The 25,403-nt window shown below is 40.2% G+C and overlaps 1 protein-coding gene across 1 annotated transcript in view; it reads left to right on the top strand.

The window, feature by feature from the left end:
• NYAP2 (neuronal tyrosine-phosphorylated phosphoinositide-3-kinase adaptor 2) overlaps nucleotides 1-25,403 on the top strand; it is a gene marked incomplete at its 3' end in the record, with an annotated part of 128,438 nt that overhangs the window by 92,096 nt on the left and 10,939 nt on the right. The window contains exons 4-5 of the mRNA XM_082766846.1: nucleotides 3,612-3,824; nucleotides 12,146-12,249. Of these exons, the coding sequence (XP_082622972.1) occupies nucleotides 3,612-3,824; nucleotides 12,146-12,249 (317 nt within the window). The remainder of the gene's footprint in view (nucleotides 1-3,611; nucleotides 3,825-12,145; nucleotides 12,250-25,403) is intronic.

Below are 25,403 nucleotides of genomic sequence, written 5' to 3'. Positions count from 1 at the left end.
CAGAGTTTGTGTCTTTAGTAAGGCAGCAATGTGGATAAAGTGGCCTCTTAAATCTTGCTGTAGTCTTTTTCAAGTATTACCCTGTTTAAAATACATTGGTTTGAGTTTCAGTCGATGATAAGGCCACCACCCCATAGGTACCAACAGCCAGGAGCTACAGAGCAGAGTGTGCTCTGCTGTCTGCCAGTGCCTCCTGCCTGATGGCATGAGCAAAAATACGAAGCCATGACCACCGTGTTTTTATGAGGGACAATTTCTACCACTGAGTTTGCTCCATGGGGCTGCATTTTCAGCAGAGAGTAGCTGGCAGTATGAAAACCTCCAAGTGCAGGTGGGAGTCACCAAAAGGTCCCAGTGTTGCTCCAGGACCTGGGAGAGGAGTGTTTGGCACTTCTGGAGCTGTCCCGGGCACACTAAAAGTGAGATACTTTTTTAATCAAGCAAGAACTAGCACAGTGATTTTTTTCTTACTGACTGAGTATGATTCCCACTGACAGTTATTAAGCAAGCTGAAATTCTTGTAAAATTCCCTACAAATTATTTGAGTGAAAGTGAAGCAGTACAATTTTTTATTATTTTCTAAATGTATTCTGAAGTAAACAGGAAAGTAATATTATAGAAAACCAGATAAAACACTGACAGGTTGTTTTTCGGATTGTGTATCAGCGTTACTGATAATGATCACAAAATAATAATGATTTGGGCTCTGGGATGGGTTGCTTGACATTATAATCTGATTCAATCTGCTTTTCATTTTTAGGATATATTACTTTTCAGATAAACTGAGAACTGAAAAGCCCCCCCGAAAGAATAGCGGAATATAAATTTACGAAGTCTAGACAGCCAGCTGAAAACTGATTTTCTACACCTTACAAAGAAACAGACTATAAACCAACTCTATTTAGCCTGAATACTTCCATAGTTTCCAGCTGTTTGTAGAGAACTGCTGTACTTTGATCTAGCTGATAATAAAACTAGGAATGCACAAATCATTTTTATCAAGCACCAAGTACAAATGCTCCTCTTTTGAGTAAACTGAAGTGGACAGATCCTTAGCTCCACACTCAGATGGAGTGTTTCCACTGTAACTAAGGGCTGACTGCACGAGAATGTGAGATTTCAAGGGCTGGTGTTTAAGTAGTGTCAATGGGATGCACACAGGGAAGGTTTTCACCAAGGCAATCACAGCGTTTCCAGTAGCATGGCATAGTAAATTAACTCTACTGCATGCTGCATTGAGCTGGGGGGTGCTTGTAGGGCCAGCTTCTGTATTTTTGAACACACTTGCTATTCTTTTGGCTTTCTCCTCATTTTGCTGGAATGTAAGCACTGCAAACTAGACAGAGTCCTGTATTGGTGGGAAAGAAAGTTGTGTGCACTTCCAAAATATTTTGAAATTTCGGTCGTTCAAAGTGCATGTTATTGGTAAAAAGAACAAGAAAATCAGATGTGTGTTCATATTATTTTTGCGTAATTATTTTTGATAGATTGATATTCAAAAAAAAAAAAAGCCTTTTTATTGGTAAGTGAAACAGTTCAAATCGAGTAATTTGGGCGCAGCAATTCTTTGTGCAGCTCTTTGTATTAGCAAGTCTCCTTACGCAGTCACAGAGCTGTGTTACAGACACCGTAGCACAGGTCCCTGAAAGGCAGATGTCATGTTATACTGATACAGACTGCTATTCAACTTCATACCCTGTGGGGGTACCAAACAGGAAAAACAAACAGTTTGGATTTTCATTACAGTATTCTTTTTTGCACATATTAAAGTAGGTAAGTGACCTAGAAGTTCAAGGAAGTGGTTTGATTTTTGAAAGTCTTTGTCACACAAATGTCACTGAGTGTTGTTTATGGGACTTGCTAAACTGGGATCGTTTTTTACTTTTCTGATGGAATGTTACTACTGTGAGTAATAACAAAATAAATAAAATTTTGGAGGTTGTGGTATTATATCCTTAACATGAATTTTCACTATTAATTAATAGTAATTCGTGAAGTACATTAATGGTTACACAATTAATATTACATTGCATATCCAGTTAGATTTTTTTTTCCAATATGTTTCCTTGAGGAAATTTCAGAATGACTCTGTTAGTGCTCTTCAACAAGTTCATCTGCAGACTGGAATGTCAAAGAACTCAAAGCCAAAATATGAGATTTTGTTGCTGCTGTGCTTAAGTGTGGTCCCTGTCATCCCATGTAGATGTCAAATATTGCCTCTACCACTTCTACTGTCGCAAGGGCGAATGGTGGGAGAAGGGCTGAGCCACAAAGCAGAGTTCATTTTCATGGGACTGAACCACCTGAGTGGCAGTTCCTGCTGGATAGTCTCAGTTCCAGGCCCTGGTGGGGATCAGGAGAGGAAGGGGTTACTCAGGCAAATTTTGGCACTGCATCTCTGGCAGTCCTGCACACCCAGAGCACTGCCGGAGATATGTGGATCCCCTGGGGCCTGTTGTCACCTCCTGCTTGTGAATGGCTCCTGGCATTTTCCCTCCACTTGGCTTTCCCCCATTTTGGAATGTCTTTTGTAGCCACAAAAAGATTTCCAGGCAAGTCTCAAGGAAAGATTGTCCATCTGTATTAAGTGTAAATTCCGAGACTGTTGGTACACACTGAAATTAAGGTACATCAGGGGGCTGATTTCTAAACCTGTATGGCTAGAACTGAGAGCATCACATAAGGATGTTTTTGAGCTTAAATATGATGCATAAAAATCCAAACTCATACAAATGTTTTCTATTAAAAGGAATTAAACAGTTAAGGCTTTGAACAACTGAGTACCACAGTGATTAGCTGTTATGACTTAGTAATCTAATACTTCTTCAGTGTATAGTTTTTCATGTGAATTTTTCACAGCTACAGATGGAAAAGGTTGAATTGTTTCTCCATTGCATTGCTCAACCTGCAAGAAAAGAAATGAGGGTCTCAGGAAAGGAACAGAAAATCACCAGCCATGAAGAAAGCTGATATCACTGCCTGAAGAAAAAATTTAAAAAAATCATTCAATTGTTTTTTGAATTTCTTCCCTAATATTGACTCGTGGTGTTGCAAGCAGAAAGTCATTGTACGACTCCAAGGATTTTTCAGAGAAGTGAAATATTAATCCCTAGGTTATGGTGTTGGGCGCACCCAAAATATTAATGCTGGACAGATTTGTGGTTTGTGTGCCTTCTGCTAGTGCTCATGAAGGAGTGCAGATATGTTGCTTGCACAATATTGCCTTAGGAGACAGCTTCCTTAGAAAGTGCCCAGAGAAGAACTTATTCTCAGAGAAATGACAGCTCAAAAGAATTGAAGTATTTCCCTAAACTGTTAATAAAAGCATAATTTGATAGGATACCATTTTCAGAAATATTTTCCTGGTGTGCAAAGTTTTAGCAGAAAAGTCACATTTTACCCATCTCCTGCATTGTGTATTGTTTTAATTAAACAGTGTGTTGAAACCAACATAAGCAATAGGTTTGGGGCCTAGATAGTAAAATGGTGATATAAATTGCACTTAAAAGATTTATGATTGGTATATATTGAATACTGAGAAAAACATTGTTACATGATATAGGTAATTAGCAGGCACTCTATAATGAAATATGCATTTGTGTATTTTGTAGAACCGCTAGATGAGCTGAAGATCAGAAGTCACAGCACTGAACCACTACCAAAGCTGGAAAACAAAGAGAGGGGAGGCCACCATGGGACAGCTTCCTCCAGGGAGCCAGGGAAAGCTCAGGAATGGGATGGAACGCCGGGCCCACCCATGGTCTCCAGCAGGCTGGGGAGATCCTCTGTCAGTCCAACCATGTTGGCTGGAAGCAACAGCTCAGGTACGTCAAATAGCAGAGGGGGGAAGATCTCATGAATCTCCCTGTGAGCTAAAGGATCTCTGAAGATGTAGGGAAGCATCTGGATTCTTCAGGTTTCCAGATATCTTCTAGAATCTGCCCATTAGCTGCTGCTGTAATAAGCGTTGCACTGTGTGCTTGTGCTCTCTACTGAAACAGGATTGGGATAGTGATAGAAAATGTAAACCTGTAAACTTGCCATTCAGCTATTTTAAAAGAAGTTTTTAAAAAAATCCATTTGACATTGAAGGGGAACACTAAGGCAGAGAGCCCTCCTCCCCTCTTTGCAAATGACAACTTAGAGAAAAGTTCACAAATTCAGATGTCACATATGGTAACAAAAACACACTGCAGAAACAAGGTTCTTATCGGTATGCTAGGTGAGTGGACACAGTTGCCTTTTCTTTATGCCTATACATAAATTTCTATCAAAGTGACTATAGATTTCAGAAGTCTCAAATTCATATCTATCCATTTTATCCATCATATTTCATATATATATAATAATGAATTGCCATAGACCATGGAAAGTAATGCAACCTGTTTAATAAATTGAATAAGACAAACACACCTGATAAATGAATGTCCACCTAAACAGATATGTATAGCTCTTGGATAAGCACTGCATTATCACTTCTGAGATTTGACAGTTCACTTAGAGTATTGCTTATTGGTTGGGCTGTGAAAAATACCCACTTTAAAAACAGCTGGCATATATAGAATTGGAGCCTCATGGCCAGTCTTCAGTAAAAATAAGGCTATGAGGGAGCTACTCGAACAAGAAACTATTCCTGCTGGAGTGGTCTGCTGGGCAGTCAGTGGCAGAGATTAGTCTTTACAGTGCTGAGATAGCAGAGTTACTCAGCAGTCATGCAGGGCATTACTTCCCTGTATGATAATGGGACTTGCATTTTCCCTGCCTTGCTGGAAATTGCACCAGAAACTCAGTAGATAACTTGAACAGCCTTTACTGATGTGAAGTATCATTTACGGCAGTTGTGTAGTCCAGCTTTTCTTGCTACAGCATGCCCATGAAACAGTCCTGCCTGTAACAGCAAAAGGGACTTTTCTGCAAATTTCATGACTCCAGCATGGGTAATGTAGGTTTTAGTTCCTTTTGTTAACATTTCTATTCTTACAAAGCTTTCTGGTACCTAGAAATTTTCCAGGTTAGCACACAGCTTTGCTAAGAATTCTGTTCTCGGTATATTACACGACATCAGTGCTAGTGCAGGTAAAAGAGTAGGTTTAAAGGTACCACATCAAATCATATCAGGACATTTCATAATTGCACCAAATGTCTGTAGCAATATTTTCAGTTCTGCTGGATGACACTGCGGAGCAGAATGGAAGGGAAATGAAAATTAAAGAGTAAGTTCTTAGCAAAATATGGCACTTCTCTCCAAACTTTCTGCATAAGTTTTATTTTAAACAGTTGGTTGATCTCCAAAAGCAGACAAAACATTTTGGCCTCAGTCTTAGTTTGGCGTCAGCAAACTGCAATAGTTTTTGAATCATGCCTTGATTTAGTTAACTGTGACTTTGTCCAGCTTAACTAAGACTTCCAAAGACTCATATGGAAAGCAAAATTACAGAAATATTTATTGGCTCAATTTTGACTCCTTTTTTATCCTGAAAATTTGTGAGCTGATTATGATTTTCCCTTCCCCACAGATTTTGTGATATTTTATTTGATGAATATTGCCTCTCATCTGCCAGGAGTATTTTTCCCCAGTGTCTCTAGCTGTTGCCTGAGCAACATGGTTTACCTTAATCGGTTGGGCATTGCATTTAAAATGCTGTATACAGTTCTCATCAATGAACTTGTACGTGAACTGTAACAGTTCATTTCTTACAATTAAATTAAAACCGTAACTGAATGCAAGAAAAGAAATTTAATACATTTGTATGGGTATAATGTTCTGTGGGATCAAGGAGGTAGAGATTCTGTGCTACAAATATGGAACTTAGATTTACCACAGGACCAAATAAAATCAGGGCAATCCCCAGTACAGTTCTCACTCTCTTTCCAATACCATAGACACGAGGAAAAAAAAAAAAAAAAAAAACAACAAAAAAAAAAAACTATATTTTTTTTGTGTGGTCATGCCCTTGAAACACCGCAGTTTGCTGCCTACCTCCTTACCTCCTCGTTTGCACTGGTCCAACCATTTGTTAGGGCACTGTTGGAATAATTTAAAGAAAATGGGGTTGAATTGCTCTGCGGTAAAACAGAAACAATCTGCAAGGATTTTTCGTGTGTGTTCAATAGGGAGCTCTGCTGAGACAGATTAACTACTGGAACTGGAGTGAGTACCTGATTTTTTTGTGGGATCGCTGCACCTGCTTGTAAGATCAGAAGGGGAATTAACCTGCTCCAAATGGGATCTTGAATCTTTTGGTCATTTTGTTCAAATGAGCATGGCCTGTCAGATGCACTGTCACTAATGACTGATTGTTCTCTCATATGCCATGTAATTTGTCAAGACCACTTTCTGTTTCTTGTCATCCTATTGTTTCTTAACAGAAAGTAATGTAAGTGGCTTGGAGACACACTGGCCTTTAAGAAAGTCATTGCGATTGTACTGAACAGCCAAATGAGATCTGTGAAACAGAAAGCTGTGATAACTGCACTCCAGGAGCTTTGAAGAGTATTTTCTGGAATGTTGCTTCTTTTTTTCTAACTGCAGCCATGAAGCAGTATTTTGCATTGCCACCTGCTGCTAGAGACAGGCACTGCACTGCCTTTATCAAATTCTCTTCAGTTGTGTACTGGTTTTGAATTGACATCATCTTGTCTCTCAGACAATCCATTTAGTATTCAAGTTGCAAATGTTGCAGATAATCAGGAAGTAAGTCTTTAACTAGAACTACTGGTTCATATTGTGGTGGATTTGCAGAAGCAATGAATAGTTAGCTTCCAGCTCTTTGGGAACGAAGAGATGCTTGTGGAGCCCAAGGTGACATTCATTAACACGAGAAGGGAATAGTGGCAAAGTACCAATTAAAGCTAGGTAGGGCTGCTTCACTCAAAGACTCAGCATTCCCACCAAACCCTATTTTTTCTCCTCAAGCAATATCAGGATATCACTGTGCTACTGAAACCTGAAGGATTCTTGAAGCAAAGGTAACTTCACGCTGGAGATGCACATTACTGGGCAGCCAGGTCCAGGCCAGGACCCAATGCTGCTGGAGTTTGCCTACTTGCCTAAACCAAATGAGCAGTACTGGGCGCTGTACACTAAGGGGATCAACTCAGTGTGCCAGGAGCCAGGCGTGTGATCTCCAGTGTGCTGGGTCACACCATGCCAGAGCCTGTATGCACTGCCCTCTGCAGCGGTGGCGTTACAGCCGTTTGAAACAAAGCAATTCGCAAATTGTCCTTTTGGTCCAGAGTCCTGAGATTGATGGATATCCATGCCAGAAGCTTCAGAGAAAAACAGAAAGAAGTGTTAAAGAAAAAAAAAAAAAAAAAAAAAAAAAAAAAAAAAAACATGCTGCCAGAGTTTATTCCTTACCTCATTGTTTATGTTGTTGACATTGATCTGAAACATGACAGTTCAGAACAAATCTTAATTTAAAACATACCTCATCTAGTGCAGACATGGGCTTTGTCATCTGACTTGTTTTTGAGTACAGCTAAGCTTTTGGCCTCTTGATATCTAGTAACACTGAGTTGCATGGGTTCGGTGCTTCCTTTGTGAAAACAGTTCAGTTTGACACGCTGCTGTGCTTTCAACACTAAGTGACTCCTGAAGGTGGAGTCCTGAATACTTTTTGTATGTGAAAGAATAATATAGATTTCATTCCACCTGAAGGTTGCATAATTTCCAGTTATGTTTCAGCTTACTCCTTTTTAGGAGACCAACATGGCCAGGCCAGTATGATGATAATAGGTGTGATTCATTTTTCCAGTATGCATGTTTTCTTTTTTCTTTTCTTTTTTTTTTTTTTTTTGCATGTGATTACTCTCAGCCTGTCACATCGCCTTGTTTAATTCAAAACGTGCTTCTTGGCAGCTGTAGCAAATAAGCAATATTTCTCTTTTCATGTGCAAAGAAGAGACTGTGACAGGATAAGAAGCTTCTCCAATGTAAGTGACAGCCAGAGTATTTTTTTGAATTAAGATTAGGATAGGCAGAATGAAGTCTTCCTTGGATGAATAAAAGAACTCTTCCCGTTAAGATCCAAAAATAAAAATTCTGCAGAGCTGTTGTATTTCTGGAGAATATAGAAAGCCATAACACATTGGTATAAAACTGATAGAAAATATTTCCATAAAATCTTGTCTCAGCATTCTACTTTACTGAGAAAAATCCAGCAACTCCCTCTGCCCTAAATGTAACCAACCAAGCTTCTACGTCTTTTAGCTAAGATGACAGCACTTTGTTATACTTCTGGAAAACAGGTCATTTATGTGAGTGCTCAAATACAAATTAAGTACACAATTTTAAGGCAATCTTATTTGTGATTGGAAAACCTGTATTTCTGTGTTGGGTATTCTCTCCTAAAATTCACACCCACGATGCTGTCCCACTGGGGCTGTCTGCTCACTTATATCCACATATAACCCTGCTGGCATTGTCAGGACTCAGCTTTTTAGAGTTGAGTAATGCCAGTCCCAGTGCAGCTGACTATGTCTGTGGGCATACTTCACATGGAGGTGGAGGTGGTCTCTGCCACGGGGTGGGTGACAGAATGGGTGACCTGATGGCACTGATACACAGCTGACCAGCCAGCCCCTCCTAGCACTGCGCTGCGTCGGCACCTGGCTGCTGGAGGTGGTTCAGGCACTTGGTGAGCAGTGCGGTTTTTGTAACTCAGCAGGGTAAGAGGGACGTGTCATTTGAAGCTGTGCAAAATGACACTAAGAAAGTTTCATAGGTTAAATATAGCAACCAAATCTGATGAACGTTTTTGTGCATAACACAACTAAATAAAATCTACAGAGCAGTTCAGTATCTACCCTGAATAATCTACTGAATTCCAACCTCCTGCTCCAGAATTCAAGCCCCATTGATTGCAAGGGGCATTTCTAATGGCTACTCAAGTGCACAGCATCCTCTGGACCCCGTCCAGTAAAGCACTTAAACATACGTCTACTAGTTCCCTTGCTTGGCAGTAGGCTGCTAGTCCTCATCAGCATTCGAACAGCTTGCAGCAATGGCAAAAAGCTTCTAGTGGTTGGATGCAGAGAGGGTCTTATGTTCGGAGTGGTGACTCTGGAACTCTTTCAAGCAGTTTTGCTTTCAAACCAGAGGATACATCCACATATGTGCTTAGGCTGCCTGATAAAAACGTCCCCTGCTCCACACCATGTATTATAGTTACAGAGGGAACTTCTCAAGAAGTCTCATGACGACTCATTTCAATATGTTAATAGTGAGCTATCTCAATATCATTCACACTACAAACTATCCCTGAGAAGATGTTCTGCCAGAAGTTGTTCTGCCTTCAAGGTTCTAATCAGGAAATACTAATACCATTTTCTTTCTAGAACCAGGGTAAGTATCAATATGCAGACCTTGCAGACAAGCTGAACTGACCATATGAACATGAAAACCAAGAGTTCAAGATACTGAAAGATGTTGGATAGTGCACAAAATTATTCAAGAAAACCTCTCACTACTTTTTAGACGGCCTAAAGTACAAATTAGTGTTTGAAATAACCACTGTACTCAAAATCTAGTTACCCTCAGTACAGTGAATAAGTTGTCTAGCCAGAAGATAACATGCTGAAGAATGCAGAACAGTGACTTGGACATCACTTACGCAACAGAGCATTTATGGATTTTTTTTCCACAGTAACGTGCAATGTGAAGATGTTACTCAGAGCACTAATTACAGTAGAACAGAATATTTATTTGGTCTAAAAATATTCCCTCTGAGAGCAATGGAATGGATATTAAAAAAAAAAATCCATTTCATTTCACTGCATAACCTAACTTCCTGATTTTTTTTTTTTTTATTATTATTAAAAAATAAAATAAAATAGATAGAACAGTCTTTGAAACCACTCTTGTTGAGGATCACCATGGAAAATGCAATAGTTTCCTTAATACTGTAAAATATATTACAGGGAGATAAAGGAACTAATACTTCATCTGTGCGTGATAGATTTTATTTCTTTGATTCTAGATGAAAGGAGTCTCTTTGGCAAGGAAATGGTACTATATATATATCCAAATTAGAGATTATGACACTTCTCTCTGCTTTTCCAAAGTAAAGAAAACAACTCAGAAGCAATGGCAGACAATGCCTCAGAGTTTTTGACATGCTGCGTGTCTGATTTTGCTTGTCACAGCAAAAACAAAGCCTCTACTTAGCAGTAGGTGAAAAACAACCAAAAACCCCACTTCTTGCCCTCTCTGAAACCCCAGCAAAATTCTAGGAGGGGACATGAGATCTGTTGTTATATCTACACTACAGAAAGAACCAGTCGGAAATCTGGCATGCAGACTGTGAAATCTGAACAAAAAATCTAATCAAACCTTTGAAATAACAACCCAAGTCCAAAAAAAAGCAAAACAACAGATTATGTACAAAACACAAGGTTATGGGGGAGATCAGTCCGCTCCTTTCTGCCTGCTTATTGCTGTGTTGACTCGTGGTATGTTTACAGACTGACTAGGAATGAGTGAATTGAATAATGCATTCGTCAAACAGCATCAATATTTTTGCTGCTCAGCCAGCTGGATGTTAACCAACCTATTAATATTTAGTTGATGAATATTCACCCATACAGATGCTTTCACTGGTCTAAGTGCTCCAGCTTAAGTGGATAGCTCTTCTCCATACTCTATTGAATTCTGAATTCCAATGAAAATAAGCATTTAAGGTGACAATGAAAAAGCATCGGTGAGATTGGAAGGACATATTTCAGCACACTGCTGGTAGGTGGCGTATTGTGCCAGCTGTCCTCAAGTTTCCAAGATATGCCAAGTGACTTTAAGGATGTGCTAGTGATGGACAATTTTATTCCTTTCAAACAATGGCCTGACCAGTGGCTAATAATGATACTAGAGATCCAGGTAGTAAAGAAATATTAATATAAAGCATACACAGACAAAGCAGCAGTGCAAATGAGGCATGAGAAAATATATTTCAGAGACATGGAAGCAAAAGATATATGAGAATAAGATATATGAGAATATGCGCTTCAAAGGCATATCCTAAACCTGGACTACAGAAGGCATAAGTCTTCTCTTCATGAAAATATAGGACCAAATAGGAGAAATTCTTTCAACTCCTTGTGAGGAGGCATGGTACTATTATAATTATTTGTTATTCATATTAAACCACTATCATTTCAGATAAAATTGGAAGTTTACTATTGTACAAAGTGTATCTGCTGAATGAGAGTGTCCTTGTTGTCAGTGTTTACCCACTATATAGAAAAGATAGGTCCAGGGTTAGGAGGAAGGCTTATAAAACATAAAGAGAGCAAACACATTCATCTAAGCCAGAAGTCACAGGTTGCAAGGAGATATTTCCTCAGCCATAAACGCGAAGTGTAGGAACAGCTGTTTTTCTCAAGCACAAACAGGCAGCCCCTTTTCTCAGGAAACAGCAGTTTCTTCTAGACCAGACGTGGGGCTAGCCCACAGAACACTGTGGGGTAGTACACTGGTGTCAGCATAGCGCAGACACAAAAACCCTCCAGAACTCCTGAGCTGCACGGTCACCTTCATGGCAGGATGTTAACAGTAGTAGGCTGCACTGGAATCAGTGGGGAGCCTTCTGGGAAATGCCTCCATGGACAACAGAGGGAAAATGCAAAACCTATGTTTTTTTCTGCTCAGTTCCTCTCTGGAATTGAACGCTCCCTTCTATTCAAGGCCTCTGTAATCACCTCAGTGCAGGGGAACTGTTGAAGTTCCAATTTCTCTCCTTTCTTCCTGCTTTCTTGTCTGTCAAGTTATTGCTCTTAACACATTTCCTAGAGATTTTGGTGTCATTCCAAATCCAAAGTACCACAGTATCTTCACTGCTTTTGTACAGTCCTTCCTTAGGAGGAGAGCAATGAGAAAGTTTTTTATATGCTGCCTGTCTGTTTGCTGCTTTATACTCTCTACTTCAGCTTCTGAGATGATAGAGAGCAAGGAGAGAAGCTGGGATGTTGGATGGGTTCCATCCTAACCCCCCTTCTTCTAACCCAACTTTTGGGCCAAATGCCCAAGACGAACTGGAACTAAGCCTGGAGACTCCGTTTCAAGTGAATCCTGGGTCCACCATGTTTCAATTAATGCAGCGGTAACCGGCCTCCAATTCACTGGTTTCTTTTCTTTTCTCTTCTCTCCCAGAGCCTAAAGCAAGTTGCAGATTAGGTCGGTCTGCGTCCACATCAGGTGTGCCTCCTCCATCCGTTACTCCGCTCAGGCAAGCCAGTGACCTTCAGCCGAGCCAGGTACCATCGTTAGCCAATCGTGAATGACTCCATGTGCTGCAACATGCCAAATGTTTCTCACCTCTGTGTCTGTCATTTGTTACAGTAGATGAGTTTTTGTTTTCTTATCTTTATTTTCTGTGCGTCTGCGTGCATTTGTGTGTGCGCATCTCTCATTGGCAACGAAATTCCACTGGATGCAGCCAGTAGAATTTTCTTTGCTCTTAATTCTTTGTATCCTTTTCTGTCTTCATTCTGTAATATAAATGTAGTAAAATTGTACTGTATGGATTCACTGGATTTTTTATTTTTTCACGTTTTCTGTACTTTTTTACTGTCTTTAAAATTTATCAAACTTTGATAAATTTAATCTGTGTTTAAGTGTAAATTTCTTTTAAATGTCGTCTAGAGCACTTGCACCAATGTTTGTCAATGACTTGTACATACCTTTGACTTCTGCCCAGTCGTACTATAATATTTGTGCCAGTCTTACATTTGTTTTGAGCTCAGTGCATGATTGTATTACACTGTGATTTATCACTGTCCTGAAAACTGCTCTTACAGCAAGTTGTTTTGTTTAGTTAAGGCAGCTAGACTCTCTTCAGCTTTAGGCCATGTAAGGCTTACAGGACTATGAAATAGTCTGCTGTAGTTATATCTGTTGTATATTGTTAGGAACCAAAAAAACAAAAAACAAAAAACAAAACAACAACAAAACAACAAACTAAAGGGGTAAAATTCTCCTCATATCTTAAACTGAGATACTTTTTTTCCCCCATCAGAGACAATAATCCCACACAGACCCTTAAGAAAGAAATAGAAGTGTTTGGGTTTGGCAAATTTCTCCAACAGAGAGAAAATGGAAAAGAAATAAAGACACGGGAAACCTATACTTACCTTTATTTTATATGCTAATACTTGATATTGTATCATTTTGCTGCACAGACCTGTATTATTAGTTTGACAGAACGAACTGCTGAGAGTAGTAATTGAGAGGAAAGGTTTCACTTAAACATAACGTGAATACCTTCTGTCAAGCTCAGAGCATTCCCGTATTGTACCACGTGTGTGCACACGTATGGGCCTACACAAGCCTGCGTATGTGTGTGGGTGTACGTGTACAGAGGCATGAACACATATGTATATATGTGCACACACATACAGGTATGCACACACACACAAGCACCCTTATTTAGATGGTAAATTTTCAATTGGTTTTCAGGGAATTAGTTCCCATAATCCTATTGAACTTCAATGAGATCTGAGTGGTAAACTCCCTTACCACTACTTCACATGTAATTCCCTATTTAAGTTTATTGTAGCTTGGTGAGTTGCTTCAAGAAGCTCTTGGCCAAAGCAGAGACCAGAAGAATAAGGTCAATTTACTCAATCCAGAGCATCATGTACTTGTTAGGAAGGTTATAGTTGTGTAGCCTAGTCCATACTGGTTAAAATTATTTAACTGCAAAACTGAAGCTACTGTATTACTTTAGAGTCCTGCTGGACACAATGCCTTGCATGTTTCTAAAACATATTTTACATAAAAGCAAATACATAATGGAGATTCAAAATGACAGCCTATTTAAATAGTGCATCAAGTATTTATTTTAATTTTTATTCTTATTGAAGGAAGAAATTAAGGTAATACTACTTCCAAAGGATTTGAGTGTCCTGGTGTTCATGTAGTACACCTTTTTTGATAAAACAAGTCTCACGTCAGACATGATGATTTGCTGGATATTCAGTGGCAAAGGCACCTTGGGTGTTTTGAAGGCATTTTAGTCTCTCAATTTATATTAAGAACTAAACAATAAGCCTTGAAAGCAGAAGCCGATGTGATAGAAGAGATAATGAGCCTCTTAGAAGCTGCAGTCAGGGTTCACTGAAACTGTGGAGGAAAAATCCACCTCACTTTATATAGAAGAAAGGAACAAAGATGATAAGAGGAATTTTCAAGTGACTGTAGAGGGTATTCTTGTTAATTGAATAATGTATGGGCATGGCTTCGTGAGAAAAAACAAAAACTGGTAAAAGCTTTATTTCTGCTCATCTTCCCCTCCAGTTGTCAATTTATTACTATCAATCTATTAAATTGCCATTTATTATGAATGCATAAATTTGTAAAGGTGTGGATTTGACCCTGATTCCAGCTGAAAGGCAGAAGTCTCATTATCTCCCTGGCTGACACAAACATTGCTTCAATTGCGTTCTTTATACACCTACTCTATCTTCATGTGCAAATAGTCTATGATGGGTGAAATGTGTTTGGAAATGCCTGGGTTGTTAACCCATTCTGAGTCAGACAGATTGTGGCATACACTGTATTTGTTTTTGTGTGCTGTGGCTATTGATTATATTAATATGGTTTCCTTAACTACATCATAATCAGCAGTTACGCTTTCCAAAAGATTATGAGGATGCTTCTTGTCATCCACCTCTGTGTTGATGATATGGGCACAGCTGACATTCCCACAGGGATTCAAGGTAGAGGGGTACAGCTGGGAAAGGGCAGAATACTGTTTTGATTGTTTTTCTCAAATCTTCATGGATCCCCAACTAATATTTTTCAAGCATTTAACTTGAGAAAAATTTAGATGTACAACCGAGCTCTCCAAGGCTCATCAGTTTTAATACAGAATGACTCATGCAAGTGGTAAGAATGCTTAGTAACTCAAAGAAGGTCTGAACTGAAGAAACCTGAATTTGAATTTCAAACAAATACTGGCTAATTTTATAACTGTTGGCATTTAACTCCTGTATGCCTTATTTTCTTGCTTCTGGAATGGTGTAGGAGTTGTGAGGATTAACCAGATAATATTTATGGAACATATTTATGGCGTATGAATGGTAAGCATTACAGTGATCACTTATAAATAAAGGGCTTACAATTAATTATGTGGCTGGTCTCTGATGAAGAACACTTAAAAGTAACACTTAGAAGTGGTGACCAGCAGTCCAGACACGCAGAGGCAGAGAGCATGCTGTTCTGTATTTCTGGTAAAGTAGTACAGAAGTACTACTTTAGTAGAAGGTAGTGAGGGCATTTTGAAAGATGGTTGCAGGACACAACCTTGGATTAAGTCGTGAATTAACTAAATTTAGAGTGAAGGATAAAAAAAAAAAAAATATATCATGTAACTAAAGTTATTAATTGTATAAGAAAAAAGTTGAAATTAAGGAAATAGAAAAAAAAAAGTCAAAATTCAACTGTGAACATGAAAATATAATATGGCAGATGTATGGAATATTTTTGAGTTACAAAAATGGCAAATAGCTATATATGCTAAATACATATCCTAATATAAACATATATCCTAAAGAGAGGAATGTAAGTAGTGGAGAGGTGTTCCACATATCACAGAATGTGTTCCGCTATAGAGGTTCTCCAATGTTAGCAGAGAGCTTACCGGGAATGGAAAAACATTCTAGAAAGTAAAGAAAGTTGCACCTTAGATACCAAGTAATGTGTGGATAAAACTAGAAACAGTGGAAGTCCATCTGAATTTGACCATTATATTGAAATGCAAACAAGTACCAGTCTTTTGTAGCCACCCAAGCAGACAAAACAGAAGTTAACCAGATCACGAGGTTCATAAAGTAGAAATCAAGTATGGTCCCAGGATGCCCCAGTAAATAAATGATCTCCCATATTGCTGCAGCTTCTGTAGCAGACATGCTCAGGTGTTCTTGCCCCCCTGCAATGGCCAATAATCAAGCATGGCAGGGCACACCTCTAGTGAACTAAATTTTTCACTTGTGAAAAGTAAGAAGGATTTGGAGTCATGGATACCACTGCAATGATTTGATGGTTCCCTGCTTCCTGTCATTCTCTGTCTTCATCTCAGGGTAACAAAGGATTACATAGAAATCAAAAATCCATGTGACATAAAGGATGTATGTGCACTGAGCATGCTTATTTGTAGAGTAAAATGTTTCAAGCAACCTGTACTGTGGACGTCCCCCTGCTGGATAGCTGAGTATCTTGCATCCATATTTTTAATGCACATAAAGCCATCTCTAGGCCACTGCTAGGCTTCTCTGAAACACACACACACATACAAATCTGCTAAATTCTATTTTAAAGAAAAGTAGCTGATATAGCTATCTCTTGTTTTATTTATTTATTTATTGGCAAACAAATTTTGCAAAATGAAATTTATTTTCATTAAGATGTAGACAGCCATAGCCATGTGTATTAAGCTTCATATCAGAACAATGGCACATGTTTATAGACGCATCCTGAAGGAAAGATCCACATGTTTATATGATCCACAACCTCAGGGAAAACACACCCTTTGATAACAAAGCCCCTGATAGCTACAATTCAATATGTCAGCTTTTCTGTGAAGCAGAGCCTGCTTTCAGACATTTCCACAAAACTATGCACCTTATCTGCAGATATGCAGCCTCTCCTCATGCTGCCAGTTAGTTACTTGCTTTTCAGTGGGAAGACAGCACTCTAGTCCCTTTACTTTTGTCTCCTTGAGGTGTGCTGTTCTAATCTCTGGAAGGCAAGCATGCCTTGCAAGGCCTGGTGTCTTCTGGTGGGGGGTACAGGGCACTGATACCTATCTCCAATTTAAGCAAGGAAAGAAGGTTTAAACATAACAGTGGTGATCAAAGTAAAATCCAGAAGCCGTGCTGAGATTAGAAGGAATAATTTAGAGGAGGGAATAAAGATAGGTGGGCAGCTATGAAGGAGCTTCAACTTCCATTGCAAGAACAGAGTGAAAAGACTAGAAAAGTGAATCAACGCTTAACTTTTTTTTGTGCGTGTGTGGCTTTTTTTTTTTTTTTTTTTTTTCTCCCAAAATGCAGTTCAAAACGTGTGGTATCTGCCCCAGCCTGCAGCAGACCGAGGCAGTGTCCGCAGCAGCTGGGCAGAGCTTTCAGCCCGTGCCCTGTCGGGTGCGGGATTGCAGGAGGGGGCCCGCACACCCCACTGAGCAGACCACGTCCCGGTGGCCTCGCACCAAAGGAAGGGACTCTGCCAACGCTTTATTGGAGTGGGTGTCTTTGATGGGCAAGAATTGCAGATACTTAATTTTGCTGTTTGAATCCACTACCAAAGCTGATTCAAGGAAATGGACAAGCGAGCTTTGCACAGTCCTGAAAGCAAGAAACCAGGACTTTTCTAGTGTAGTTTTCTACTGTGCACATATTAAGGCCTGCAGGGAAGCAGAAAGCAGAACTTCCAACTCCAGCCCGCAGCTGAAGGACGCTTTTGAAGTCTTTCCATCAGCACCAAGTGCCACCCGCCCATTCCCACAGCCTCTGCGCTTTCTGTCGTGTCACCGCTTGGGCGGAGCAAAGCCTGGGCGACCAGGCGCCGGCTGCCGCCTGCAGCGGCCCTGCTCAGCCCGGCCCGGCCCGGCTTGGCTCGGCCCGACTTGGCCCGGCCCGGCCCGGCCCGGCGCGGCGCGGCCCGGCGCCATGAGTCCGATCGCGGCGCTCCGTGAGGCGACGGCGCCGCCTGGCGGCCCCCGGCAGCGCCACGGCCCTCGCCGAGCCCCCCTGCGGCACGGGGCAGGCCCCGGGGAAAAGCCCGGCGTGTGCTGAGAGCCTCTCCCCAGGTCTCTGGGAGATAAATGATGAAATATAAATGATTGTTTGCAGCTGTGGCTGCAAACTGCCCCTGTCCGTGGCAGCTCCCTGGCTGGTGCAGTCCCCGCGCCCTGCAGCACAGCGCTGGCTTTAGGGCCTGCACCGTCCTCACCAGTGAAATCCCAAATTCCTCCGCACAGCAGCACAGATAGCCTTCTGTTTAAGCCTGAATGTTTAGGTGCTAAGGAAAATGCAATTAAAACACCCACGTTTTATCATGAAAAAAATTTTCTCGCATTAAAAGTGATGTGAGACCTTATCCTCAGGGCAACTGCTATTTAATTTTATACTCTAGCTGAAAAATCCCAAGCACAGTGTGAACTGTTCTGCTGTAAAGAAAAAGAACGGTGGGAGGGAAATACGATGACACACACAAAAAAAAGCTTAGATATCTATTTAGCTGCTCTCCGCATGCATTCTTAGAACAATGCCCTGTAGTTTAAGTGCAGTATAGGCTCACCGAAAGAAATTCACAAAACTTGAGAGAAGTAATGTAGAGTTGAATCCTGACAGGTACTGAGCATGCCTCAGCAATGCAGCCAAGTGTTTGCCTCATGGCTAAGTGCATGAGTAATTCTGTTCTGGGTCAACTAACTATCACAAACCTAGTTCTTAATGTCTCTGGCCTTCGTTGTGTATACAAAGTGTATTATAGTCTTTGTATGCCTTGTAAGCATTGTGTTCACCCTGTAATTAATGAATGCAAGAAGGTTAATTTGTTACTATTATGGCTATAATTATTTTTGAAAGCACTTAGACAAAAAGCATCCTCAATGAATTGGCATTATCATGCTTTAGTTGGCAAATGTGCATCTGAAAGCATATGGTCTCTATATTACTCTGAGCCCAAACAATGCATCTGTGCTCTTCTATTATTCTCAGTTTGAAGTTGTAGTTTTCCCCAGCAATAGTGTACAGGAGTTCAACGCAGGCGATAAACACCCTGCACTCGTTAGGCCTCTTAGCAGGGCTGGGTTCCTGGCTGCCACATTTAATGACTTCCGCTGCTGAAAAATGAACATCTATAAATGAAGATCCATGCTGTTCCATATCTGATCACAGCAGTCTTTTTTAAACTTCCATTATATGAAAGAAATACAGTAATTGCAGGTAGATGGAGAACTCTGTAGACTGGAGTACTCTTTCATCCTGTCTGAACACTAGTGAAATTGTAACAGGGGGAAAAAAAAAAAGTGTGCTAGTAAGAGAATTAGTGTCTGCTAATGGCGTAAATGAGTGTCATTGCTCGGTACTGTAAATCCTGGCTGGATGCAGTCCTTGAAGAATCATAATCTGAAAGCAACATCAAACCCTAATGATTCTGCTTTTATGGTTCTAATAGTGCAGGGGGGTTGCAATGAAAGCAGCAACTTCTATCATACCTGCCCTCTGGGCTGGAGGGAAAATAAAGATCCCCCTGGGTTGCTGGTTAAAGAGCTCAGGTGAGGCACAGTCCCAAATTCCTATTCAAAAGGTGTACCTAGCTACAGTGCTAATTACTGCTCTGGTATGGCTCTCTGTCTCTTTTTCACCCTTTGTTTTCAACATTTTTGAAAGTATACTCTGTATTTTGGATGTATGATATGTAGAAACATATAGAACAATTCATGGCATGGTGATGATAGTTTTCTTCTCCTTCCTATGTGTAAAGTCTGTGTTCCCCTTCAGCCAGGGCAGTGGCTCTGAGATCTCTGTCTCAGTGCTCCTGTGGTTGTTCCTTTTTGCTACTTGATGTTTTTCTTCATTCAAAATGTATGTCCACAGTGCAGGAACAGTACCTTAGCCTCTTGCTCTGTAAAGTCTCATGGGTTTTTGGTCTGCACTTTCTATACACCATTTGTTGCTTTGGATGGTAGCCTGTGATGCTGTTTCCTTAAAGGGACTTAATTACTCCTTCTGTTTAACCATCACTTTTAATAAGGCTTGGGATAGTCACTAGATCCAAAGTGTTCCTAACACTGGCCAATAGGATCTACCACAATATCATCTGTGGCATTGAAGAATCATAAATAAGGTCCATAAATAAGGTTGTCTAAATATCATAAATAAGGTATCTGTGTAGATAGACAATGTTAGTAGAACAAATCCTGTCCTTACCTTAAGGTTTTATAAGTCCAGCATAACAGAAGAGAAAGAAAGCAGTTGTAGAAGGGAATAGATTTGTACATATGTGACTGCTTAAGCTTTGGTTTACACTGAAATTAGAAAGTGCAAAACTATATGGTGTAAAATCCATATATCTTTGACAGTGATTTTAATTACTTTTATATGCCACTAACATACTGAAATGCATTTGGATGTCTAACACCAGATAATAAGGTAAATGTAATTAGAAAAAGTTTACAAATTATGTCTCTTTCTCAAATGTCCCACTTACGGAGGTGGATTGCCTCTTCCATGGAGATGTCTTTAGTGTCTGCATAGGAGAAAACAAGAGAAGGTAGACACAGACTGATTTTGTGATGCTGGTTTTGCAAATGGCTGAGAGGGAGAAGCTCCTCTGTGTCCCACCTGGGAGGATGGACAGGCATGGAAGAACCCAAGGTAGAGTACTGAGAGAACCTCCTGGCACAGGCACTTCACTGATGGGATGTGGGCCAACTTTTACCTTAAGATGATGTCTGGATTTGCTCAGAGTTTGGCCTGAGAGTATGTGAAAATCCGAGTCATTCAGAGCCACAGGCCTTGTTCAGGCCAGACGCTCACAGGACAGAGACGAGGCATCGCACGGATTGCCACCACCTAGAAAGAAGTGCTGTGCCATACACCCGTCTGGGGAGTTTGCGCTGCTAAAGGGCTTGGAGGCTGAATTTCTTGGTATGTTTTCGTGCCTTTACAAAGTGCAGCAGGGCCCTATGCCCACGAGAGGGAGCAATTGGATTACTTTACAGCATCTTTTTTTCCTGCAAAGACAAATACTCTGCACACATGAAGGCAAAATTCTGCTGTCGTTAGTCCAGCTAAAAACACTGTCACATTTTGGATGAGAGCAACAACAGGAATTTTAATGCTGTAGAGAAGGCTCCACAGTGCATTATGTTGAGTTTCAGCTTGAGTCTGGTCTTACATAATCCATGAACGGGTCCAAAGCCATGCGAAATAGTTTCTAAATATACAAACTGCAAACAGAGAACTCTTATTAAAAAGAAAGAAAGAAAAGAAAATGCAGACCTTGAAGTGGATGGAATTGCCACATCCATCATCCCTCACCTCCAAGGCACGCCTGACCGATTGGCACGGGAAGCAGACGTGTCAGAGCCTCCTTCTGTTGGCAGACAGCCCCGCTGCTGCTGCTGCTGTCCCAGAATATTTTCTTCAGCATTCAGCTGCTCTGGTCATGCAGCAGAAGCAGGTCACTGTTTCAGAAGCTGGGTCCCTGTTTCAAGAGCCTGAGAAAGCACACGCGGCGAGGCCCGAGCACATGCTGTGGCCGCAGTAGGCTCCTAGGCCCAGGCACGGTGGTGGTGGCTTACTTTGTGCCGCTGACAGCGCGGGGCTTCTGCTTGGCTCCCGGGCACAAAAAGTATTGAACAGGAGCACTCTGGGCTGTGACCACACAGCAGCAGCACCTCTACGACGTTGTTGCTCATTTTTCAGATGTGTCAATGGTCAAGGCCTTTTAGGACACACAGTTTGAGGCACATAGACCATCTTTAAGAAATGTACTTCCGCAGAAAGAGGGCGTTGGACATGGGAGCAGAGTGATCAGGCCTTGCAATCTCTGAGCACCAGGCCTATATTTTGTCTTCCTACCTTTCCTCACTCCTCGAGTGCCAGCTTGGCTGCCGTTATTTAAGATACAGTGGAAGAGAGTGGGAGGAAGAATATTGCATTCTCGTGCTCTGATCTCTTGTTGTTCTTGGACGGGCCTTGTAAGCTTGCCAGTAGAGTACAGAAAGAGGTTTGTTCCCTCACATAAGTAGCTGAAACTTTTCAAATACAATAATACTCTGACAAAGAATGGAATACAGTGTTTATGATGGTTTTCACTTCCCTCTCCATGTTTTTTTTTTTTTTTAAAAAAAACAACAAACTCTTTACCTAGTTGTTTCACAGATCTGGGAGATTACTTTTTAAAGAAATGGAAAGGATAGGCATAAGAAGATATTATCAAGATATTATCTACTTCTTTTTTTTTTTTTTTTTTTTTTGGAGGGGGGGGGGAGGGTTGGGGAGAGGAGATGGGGAGGTTGTGTCTGTTTTTGATAGAGTTGGGACAGTCTTTCAGTACCTTGAAAAATAACCTTAGCTCAACAGAGAAATAAATGTGTGGAAGAAGACACTGCAGCTGTTCCCTGGAAAGTGACTTACACTCCATAGCCCCTGGAAGCTGGTGGGGAGTTCAAAACAGACTACATCAGTAGGAGGACAAGAAGACAGGCAGATCTAGCCCATTGTACGTCCTGTATTGTAAGTGAAAGCAAGTAGGTTCTCAGCATGCTTAAAGCAAAAGCAGATCAGCACCTCATAGTGTGGGCACACAATGCTTTTATCAAGAAAAAAGAAAGAAAGTAGTCAGGAGCTGAGATGGAAGGAGGCAGCGAAGAGCAAGGTGCCCTGCTCCTGGTGCTGCCTGTCCTGAATGACAGGGCAGCAACTTTGGTTTACTCTTGCACCTTCTCTTTGTAGGACTTTTGTATGTCTGCGTGCATTCAGTACCCCACAAAGAGGGCTCAGACACAGGCACAGCAGCCAAAGCACAGTCTTTCCACCCAGGCTTTTTTTTTTTTTAATTTTTTTTTTTTTTTGAGAGTCAGAGTTCTGCATGGGGTGTAGAATTTAATGTGATGTATTCAGAAACAGAAACGAGCTAATATTCCCAATAAAAGACTTAGGCAGGTCCATGAGACATATGGGGAGATGTATGCCTTGAAAGTCTTACTGTTTAATTGGAAAAATGTTACTAAGCAATACCTCTTGCAGCTTATGAAACACTGAATTAGTGAGATCACTGTCCTATCCTGTCTACAACAAGAAACTAAAAATTAATTGGAGGTTCTTCATCTCATTTTTCACAGCTCTTACAGCATTGTTTGTGATTCTACTACAAATAAGTAACAATTTACAGTAGTAAAAAAATATATAATGTAATTATGTGAAATAATTTCAGCCTAAGCATCCATAAGTTGCCTATAAGGATTTCATTTAGTAGCATTCCTTCCTCTTTACGGAATCTCTCTTTAAGGCATTTCTCATAAATTTGCTTATTCTCTTCTAAAACTTGTAAATTCACTTCAAAACTTGTTCTGAGACTTTTATGTGCAAACAATTAGCTTAGTCACATTAAGAAGGATGCAGTACCAGAACAATAACAATTGAAAAGTTTATTTCAAATGGTGTTGCAACCACTATTGAAGACATTGTGCCTTGGTTAAAAGAAAAAAAAAAAAAGAATAAAATAATAAAAAAAAAAAACCTGAAGCATGCAATTTCCTTTTTCTCCCTTTTCTGTGTGTATTTATGTTTAACTCAGGGCAAGAATTTTATAATATTCTTAAAGGAAAAAAAAAAAAAAAAAAGTAGAAATAAAAATGGCATGAATTCATGAAAGCATGGGTTTATATATAGGCATTTTCTGTAAATGAACCAAACGTTCTGTATTCTAGGTAGAAAAAAACTTATCTGTCTGCTCATACACATTTCTGTTACCTCCATGCACTCCCACTTGTCTTACCTTTTCCGTATATGAACTGAATGTATTGTACCACGTTTTCTGTTTGAACTGTGTGTGCCTGATGCATAAAACACGACACAGAACAGCAAGGTTTTCCTCACCATCTGCGTTAAGCCATGAACCATCCGAGCTTTGTTCTCATGGTTGTCGTCATTTCACCAGAATCTTTCGATGTTTGTATAGCCTTATACAGTATATTGCACTTACTGTACCTGTATAGTATCTTGTCTGTATACTGTATGCACATAAATATGTATATTCACTCATGTATGTATGTATAGTATGTTTATATATCTATGTATATGTATGTGTGTTTGTTCATAGTCTTTCACTAGCAATGTGTGGCTATTCATATACATTCTGTATGCCAACTATGAAGAGGTATGAATGCCGGCACCCACTTTTGATAACCTACTTTTATCCTCATTTTGTCTTGTTAAACAATGAAAATAAAAATGTCATGTATTTTAAATGAGAACTTTAAAAGATTATTATTTTTTTTTACTAATTTAAGGTTTCCAGTTCTTCAGAAAAAAAAAAATAATAATTGCAAAGATGCTTGTATTTCTTATGACAGCTTTCTGTAGCTGAAAAATATTTGATAACAGTCCACACTCTGTAGCTTGTGCTGGATCTTGTGTTGCTCAAGGGTTCCTAGGTTTGGAGATGCCTTTACCCGGCTGGACTCTCATACAGAAAACCCCAACTTCATTCACTGGGGCACTTGCAATAAATCTAGGGGACAAGCTATGTCTGTAACATCTCGCACATACCAATACTGGATAAAGAAGGGCCTTACTCAGCCTGGAAAGAAAAGTTTCTGCAGTGCAGGTACACAGTAGGAGCAGCTGGCTGTACCATCCCTTATGAGTCAGTTGAACAGGAACATTGCAGACACTGGTTGTCAGCTATGATTTCAAACTGCCTCTTAGTTTGCAGTCCACGGTAACATATAATTGCCGATTGATTAAGCAGTTATTGAAACAGCCAACAGTCATTTATTAGCTCTTTGTGAAGTTATTATTAATCACCACGCCTCTGCATGTAGGCACAGCTAACTGGCCTTGAGCCAGCAAAGCACTGGTTATCTTAAATAGCAGAACATCCCTGTAAATCTAGGGGCCAATTACGTGTTTTCCAGTTGAGCATGTATTCATTCTTCATTGAATAGGAGCTACAATGATAATCATATGTGTTTCTGTTTGAGGCCTATGAGTGATAAATTTACTTCCTTTGAAGTTAATCTTATCATCGTATTATCATGTCAGGCAGGCCAGTCTCAGTGCAAAGTTAAGTTACTGCAGCACAGTGGCAGTAGCTACTCAGGAAAAAAAATGAATCTTAGAAGATAGATCCTTATACAGGAAATACAAAAGAATTTTTAGCATGACACAGCTACGGTTACGAAGAGCCTTCACCCGAACTAAAAATGCATGATAAAAAATCCTTTTCATTTTTTCTTTAAAGATGCAAGGTTAAATTCTGACCTCACTCACGTCAATAGCAAATTCCCATTTAACTCATAAGCTACAACTGGAATGTCCAAGGAATGCTTTTTCTCAACAGAGAATAGGATGGGGAAAGGACACATTCCATTAATCAAGCTGTGTGTGCATGGGCCAGCAGCCTGGTCTTAAAAGTCAGAGTGGTAATTAGTGGACGTTTGGGTTGCCAGCCTTTTTTTCTTGCCTGTATTTCAGCTCTTCTGTGTGTCAGTAAATCATGTCTATATGAGATTTGGGTACTGTATTATTTAGCAATTCTTGATATAAATGAGATTACATGACGTTTTTCTGAGGCTAGAGTAAAGGCTTATCTTATACTAAGGATATCTCTCACATTCGAATTCTTTAGACATTTTCAGTACAGTTTATAAGCCTAGTATCTGTGCATTAAC

The sequence above is a fragment of the Aythya marila genome (genome assembly GCF_965140915.1).
Source record: "Aythya marila genome assembly, chromosome: 9".
NCBI classification, from domain to species: Eukaryota; Metazoa; Chordata; class Aves; order Anseriformes; family Anatidae; genus Aythya; species Aythya marila.
The sequence above is the reverse complement of the archived record's forward strand: the minus strand, read 5'-3'. Positions and strand labels throughout refer to the sequence as shown.